Source organism: Plectrocnemia conspersa, unplaced genomic scaffold (genome assembly GCF_051122295.1).
Source record: "Plectrocnemia conspersa isolate PC_06_02 unplaced genomic scaffold, ASM5112229v1 ptg000004l, whole genome shotgun sequence".
In the NCBI taxonomy this organism is placed as follows: domain Eukaryota; kingdom Metazoa; phylum Arthropoda; class Insecta; order Trichoptera; family Polycentropodidae; genus Plectrocnemia; species Plectrocnemia conspersa.
This window is the reverse complement of record NW_028277168.1, coordinates 11522501-11530079: the sequence shown is the minus strand read 5'-3', so window position 1 is coordinate 11530079 and position 7579 is coordinate 11522501. Positions and strand designations below refer to the sequence as shown.

Genomic DNA, 7579 nt, shown 5'->3' with positions numbered 1-7579 from the left:
ATTCAATGTTTGAGAAACACTCGATGATGAATATCATTTTAATATAGACGCGTTTCTATATTATATTCGCCATTTTAGATCAAAAATAAATTTATTAATATGCGTTTATCGTGAAATTTTCATTAAAAAGTCTTGACTTAAAATCAAAAAATTCTTGCAATGTATCAATTACTACACTGCAGCTCTTTTTGTTATTAAAATAAAACCATATGGGTTGAAACTTTGCCTTCAATTATTTATTATTAAAAACCTTTTTATTAATTAATTAGTTGTTATAGTCTTTATGAAACCTTAAACATACTTTCACAACATAAACACCATCTACTGATCAAGTAGATATTGTTTATTTAATTGTGTGACTATTCCCTTTGTCCTAAATCAATCATTTATACCATATAAAAGATTCAGTTTGTCTTTACGTATTAAACCCGTACTTTACCTATAATTACAATGACTATACCCACTGTTTTCTATTTCTACAGTATATTAAAAGGCAATAAGTGAGCAAACAATTTTTTTTTTGTATTGTTAAAATTTATTATCTTTACAATTAACGTTTCGCGTATCTTTCTTTAAAAACATAGATACTATAGCAATTACTATATAGTATCTACCACGTGGCATAGTGTCAGCACGATCGTGTATTTGTGGTGATTTAACTCATGTCAAGATTGTGTCATTAATATTGACGCAAGAAAATAATTAACAATAATTATAAATGATGACACGTAGTACGTCTACGTTTACCACATTATTGTGATATTTTTAAGCATTTAATGTATTCGATACTTCAGGTATTAAATCAAAACTAAACATAAAATTAAAACGCTCAAGGTATATAATAATTGTATTTAATGAACAAACATAACATTTTATTGCAAGGAAAAAAACATAAGTGTATCAGTCCCGTATTAAACTTTAGTTGGAAAAAAAATATATTAATTATTTTACGACAAGTGTCATTGCATTGTTCAAATTTTATTAGAATCGTGATTCTTAGAACAATGTAATTTATATTTAATACATACTATTTTATGTTTGCTTATATTTAACTGGTCTGACGAAAACATACTAAAAAATAACCCTTTTCTATATAATCTATAAGATTTTCAGCACAGATTAAAATACTTGTGCTCAGAAGAACTGGTAGATATATATCCTCTAAATATGTAGTGCTCCAAATTTACTCGTTGTGCATCTTAAAAGAGAGTAAAGATAAATTTTATATTTCGCAGATTATTGTGTACGGACTCATTAGCTTACGGTTTTGCAGTAGTAAATTCAGGCTTCATCTTTAGTACCATTCTTTTTAGAAAGCCATAATATTCCACCTCAAAGCTTTATAAAAGTACATTTCATGCAATAATCCCTCATTTGCAAAGATTAATAAGGAAGTATCTACCTTGCAGACACTGTAACTATGTGCTGATCCAAGTATTATTCATTTACTATTTGATGTTTTACAAAACTCAAAGATCACTATTAAATACAATCCTTATCTAGTCGATCGGACTTCCTACTTGGGTTGTCGCGAGTGACAGTCGATAGTCTCCAGCGTCACTTATAAATTTAATGATACGGATATATTAGGAAATATATGTACTTGAATTATACTATAGAAATCACCCCGTTTCCAAACGTTCTAGTCCTTTCTTACACTTGCTGAATTGACAGATATGCATTGACGATGAATTTAAATAGATTCAAAATTTCTGTTGGCTTGTTCTTCAAACTATGTTTCTTATATACAATTATATTTATTGTACGATAAAGTTAAAATTAAAAAAATATGGGAAGGGATCGTGTTATTGTGTAACACATTATTTATATTGGTCCACCATGGAGCTTGGAGAAAAGATCAATGTACAAACAATCATGGTGCTGTTTAGCTTCGCTTCTAGTATTTCCAATGTGGTTAATAAATAACAATATCGTTCTTATGCGTATTTTTTTGGTGTTGAATCTATTCCTATTTCTCAATTTCACTCGTGTTGTTTAAACTTCTTAGAGGGATATTGTTGGAGCCTCCACAAAATTTATGCAATTAATATTTACATTACACCCCCAGTAGCACAGTAAATTGGGAACGTGCTATTTGGGTGCGTGTAGTTGGGGAACATACCTTTTTTGCAATACGTACGTACGAATCAGGCGCGTGTGGTGAGATATCATCTATTTGGCTCGCTCACACATAAAGTAACGGGCACCCAAATAGCACGTCACGTTATTGGGGGGTCTACTGAACTTATATTTACAATATATATGTGATGAATTGTTAGTGTCGTGGTTTATTCTTGGCGACTCACAAGGTAAACGTCGAAAGTCGAAGTAAAAAGGCCGTTTTTCTCCTGACTTGAATTGGTTCATCAGTTTCGATTTGGGGTGAGCTCTAATAGTAACGAGTTTAAGTCTGATCTCTTGTATGAATACTGAGTGATATGTGAAAATGTACATACATACATACATACGGTAGCGTTCTGGCTTATATGTATTGTGGGAGAAATGTAAATATATCAACAGGAATTCCGTCTGGTTCCTTCTAGAACAATTATGTGAGAATTGTGTAGTATTAAAATTTTAAGCGCTAGCATAGCAGGTACATTGTGTCGGAATATTTGCGTTAAACAGGCAATGGTTTCGCTATCTTTTCTAAAAACATTTTTTATGTTTTTTATTGTTTATCTCAATATCGTTATCAAAACAATACCAGGCCTCAATAAATGCTGTTTTTAAAGTATTAATTGTGCTGGCTAGGAAATTTCAGCGTCATATCGCTAGTCTTTTATTTTTAAAATTCCTTTCTGGCGGTACACTTAAATGCCGTGTTTAAAAATGTTCTGCCGGTGACCAATTATTTCAACTCAAAAAATTCTAATAGATCTTCTAACGAATTGTACAGGAACGCGTTCCAGTCGTGGAAAAATGTACCGGAACAGTGTTCCTACCTTTATGCAACTACTGAACAAAGGCTGGCTACCAAAGGCTGAAATTTGAAAGTTGTTGTTGCAAATAAAATAAATTATATCTTAACCCTAATAACAAAAAAAAAACACTAGGATGCCAAAAAAAATATGATCCCAATATATCTAAAAAAAATCATTGAATTATTTTAATTACTTTGGTTTTCTAGGATTTCTACCTACTTTGGCGATTGCCAAACTGCCTCAGAAGAAAATTTCAAAAATATTGCCGGTTGTCTATCGACTACCTCCGCAATGACTCTAGCTCCTTTTGTAAAGACATTTAATCCACATTTGTGCAAACAATTTCAAATCATAGCATACATATAATAAATAATATGAATTCTCAATGGCTAAATCTATTTTATTAATAAAAAAAGAAGCAGAGCAGATGGATCAAAATTAGATAGAGTAAATACTCATAATTGTCGAATAACTGAAATGAATTCATTCTAGAATTCTATCAAATGCTTTTTAAAAATCGGTATAGATTACGCGAATTAGATCTGAATTTTAGTATCGATGAATTTTGCTACCGCCTTCGAGAAGCTCTAGATGTTAGTAACAATGGAACGACGCGGACTAAAACCGCTTAGCTATTAAATTTATTCTGGGGAACTTTACATTTATAACCATTTAGACATTTATAGGTTTTTATATTGCAGGGGTAGCCAATTGTAGTTGATAAAAAATAACTATCCTATTTTTAAAATGGAAGTTTAAAGTAAAATAGATATACCAAAGTGTATAAATAAATTGTTTAAATAATTTATTTATACACTTACATATCACCTTCATTATTAAAAAAAAAAACACAATTATGTTGGAGACAATTTATTCTATAATTTATTTTGCTGACATCTCAACCTCGCTTTTGACGAACGATTCAGTACTTATAATATAATCATCGCAAAAAGTATTTTAATAGCAGTATTTTTTGCATCACTACAAATTTAGTTTTAAGCATGAAAAGCTCATTATGTAGGCCTTGTTCGTTGACGTTATTTAAAGAAGAAAAATAGCGACTCAACTACGAAAAACATGCGTCAACATTTTACAAACATTTATTTTAAAAATTACAATAATTATCCATCTAATCAAACAGCACGAGTCGAATATATATTATATTTTTAATAGAAAAAAAAACGATTTGCAAATTCACCTGCTGAGTCTTATCTTATTAAACAATCGACTTTATTAAGGTTGTTTTCTTGAAGACACACTGTCAGCTGTCAATTTGTTGAGCAAGTCCAATACATTATAAAAAAAGGTTTAAACTTAACCGTTGCGGTCGTTGAGCCTTATTCGTATTCAAAGCTCGATTTTGGCGATCGTATATCTATAGGGTCATTCCCTTGGAAAATTCGACAACCTTCCAGCTGTTCCTAAAAAGAAAAGTACTCTAATTCAAGTCGGTGGTTTGTTTACACCAAGACTTAACGCAAGTCAGTCGCTCTTGGTTTACCGACCGGTGAGCACGCGTCGACCACATCGCACTTTGTACACCTAAATGTCAGATACACGTGATGTTCCATTATCTGAGATAATCAGATGAGACCTTATAAATCTGAGAGTGATCATACAGCAGCAGTTATTCAATAGTCAATAGTCGTACCGGTACGAATATCGATAGAAATGAATAGATTCTGACATAAAAAATTAACTTTTGCACGTTTGCAACAATACGTTTATTTTTTACAAATATTAAACTATAAAAAAACATTATGGGGCACGGGGAAGGGTTCAAACGTAAAAGTGAAAAAATTACACCCAGCACGGAGACTATTATATCGAAGGATAAACAAGGTATTTATATTATAATGTTATTGTTTTTTTGCGTTACCTGTATAGCGTTTAAACGATATGGTTTACTTTTTATGTATGTAGAATTTATGGTGAAAGTTATCATCGCTAGTGTTTCAGGCAATATTCATCGAATATATAGAAAGTAGACATTGAAATTTTCGAGGATACGCAAATGAATAAAATTGAACAAATATGCATATTTTAATAAAAATTAGGAAGAGATTATAATTTTTTATATAAACGCTTAGTACGTGTATATTTAACGATTTGATAAATATTTAATCTTGTGATTAAATAGTAATAAAATACACATGGAATGTGAATTTACGCGTTTTCTCTTCAATTTGATTCATATGAACATATATTCGAGTAACTTTACTTACAGTCAAGAGCGAACTTCCGATGTGCGAAAGTATCTCTAATAACCAAATTCACTTATGAGTGAAAGAGAAGGTGTATTCGCATATACATACCTTTTCCTTCACACAAATTTGCATTTTGACGTGTGAATAACTGTTGTATGAAAGAACAATAAAAACGAATATGAAATATAATCAAAGCTATTTACAAGAATTAGATTTATTTGATATTTGCTTATTAAAATCTAATGAAACGTTTAGTTTCACTTTATTTATTTTATTATGTAATTGCTATTTGATTTGAGAAGTAACAATGGATTTGTATTTATTTATTTTATGTTGATGGTATTGATTTAATAAAAATATAAAAATGAAAAAATCACTTATTATATATGCACAGATTTAATTTATTTATTTTAATAGGTAACTTATTTAATTCTTAAAGTGGCATACTGTAAAGTTTGATATAAATAACAAATAATAGCAATTTAATAATAAAATTAATAAATTTAATATAAATAGCTATTTTATATAAGCCTTATAAATTGATTTTTACCCTTAATCAGCTTTTTTCAATTGCTGCTTTACAAATAAAATACCAATTTCCTAATAAAATTAATAAATTGAAACTGCAAATTTAAGCAGTTTTTCTCTATAGACATTATATGTTTATTTTTAACCTATCGTGATTTTTATTATTATTATTAATAAAGCATACATGCAAACAGAATATGCTTATTAATTAACATTAGCTATTATTTTATAGTCATGCTTTTTTAACAATACTACTGACCGAAAAGCAAGTTTATAATATACGTTTGTCATGCGAACAACATAAAATATGTATAAAATATTTTAATCTCACTAAAACTGTGATAAAATCACTGAAATCAAATTTCAGATATCGAATCACATAAAATAAAAATCAGATAACATTCTGCATTGATAAAAATAAATAGGACGTGTTTATTGTTAATTATTCACACGTGTAATAAAATATATTATGACTGACGTTCATTAACGATTGTGAAAATAACTAAAATGGGTTTCAAAGGAAAAACTAACATACTGTCGTGAAAGTCTGACAATGTCGTAAAGTTAGTTCGTTAGAACATTACGATAATAAAGCGAAGATGTATTCATTTTACGAGTGAAAAATAGGCAATATCTCCGTGGAAACAATCGGTAATCGCGCGATGCATTTTCTTAATTATTCGCTTTTAGATGACACGTGAAAACGTGCTACATAAATTGTTTCGTAATTATTGCGGTCGTTAACTGAGATGCAAACATCGTGAAAGAAAAATTTTAAGCGCCTCATTAGTCACTACACAATAATGAAAATATTTTGACAAAACAAGTATTGTCAGTGCTCATCGTAAATGAGTTGATGTAAAAATAAATAAGATAGTGATCGTTTTTATAATTTAACACGTTAACTGCCGAGCAAAATTTTGAAAAATACTGTCCAGGCCAAAACGAATTTTGACTGGATATTGCATATATAATAATAAATGATATAAATAATTAGTTAGTGGTTGAAAAATGCAAGCGTAACGTGTTATTGGGGGTGTCCGCCACCCATGGCCACCATGGCTCTGTAGAATAAGTGTCCGCCATTAGTGGCCACCATGGCGCCCTCGAATATTTACCAGTGTTTTACTACTGCACGATAAAACTATATTAGGCCTTTTATCAATCTATCAACAGTCGCTGACTATGGTGCCTGAACCTTTTAAGTGGATTATGAATACAACGGGTATCCTAAAGTATGGTGAGAAGACATATATACCTGCTGTCGCGCGATCAAATTAGAATAATCATGGATGATTCATCCCCCAGCCGGAAAACATACTCTTATCTAACTTAAATCAATTTATCAGGTATTAGAGGAAAAACTCAAACACCTTCAAGTCGACTACATGCCTGGACTTATACCGATAAAGACGAAATTAAGAGATTTTTAGGTCTCATTATGTTTATGGGACTAGTAAAACTACCCAACATTCAACTATATTGGAGTCAAGAAATTCCATTCCGACAAACATTTCCACCAAGTGGATGAGCAGAAATCGCTTTGAGATCTTATTAAAAATGCTTCATTTCACAGACAACAACACTTCCGATTCAGAAAACCGGCTGTGAAAATATCCAATCTGGTTGACGAGTTGAACAATAATTTAAAAAAATACTATAGCCCTCATGAAACTGTTTGCATCGACAAAAGTTTGGTTCCTTTTCGTGGACGAATAGGTTTCAGGCAATATATGAAGCATAAAAGGAACAAATATGGAATCAAGATATTCAAATTATGTACGTCCTCGGGATATACATACAGCCTGAAAATATATACAGGCAAACAGTTGAATGTTGTTGGTTCTGTACCTATAAATGTAGTGATGGAACTTTGTCAACCGTTATTTAAAAAAGGTCATACTATATGCACAGACAACT

At 30.6% G+C, this 7579-nt stretch overlaps 1 protein-coding gene across 1 annotated transcript in view; it reads left to right on the top strand.

Moving 5' to 3' along the window:
• The first annotated feature begins 4408 nt into the window (after window positions 1-4408).
• Picot (putative inorganic phosphate cotransporter protein picot) overlaps window positions 4409-7579 on the top strand; it is a 56885-nt gene continuing 53714 nt past the window's right edge. Inside the window, exon 1 of the mRNA XM_088184869.1 lies at window positions 4409-4766. Within this exon, the coding sequence (XP_088040995.1) occupies window positions 4685-4766 (82 nt within the window). The 5' untranslated portion in view covers window positions 4409-4684. The remainder of the gene's footprint in view (window positions 4767-7579) is intronic.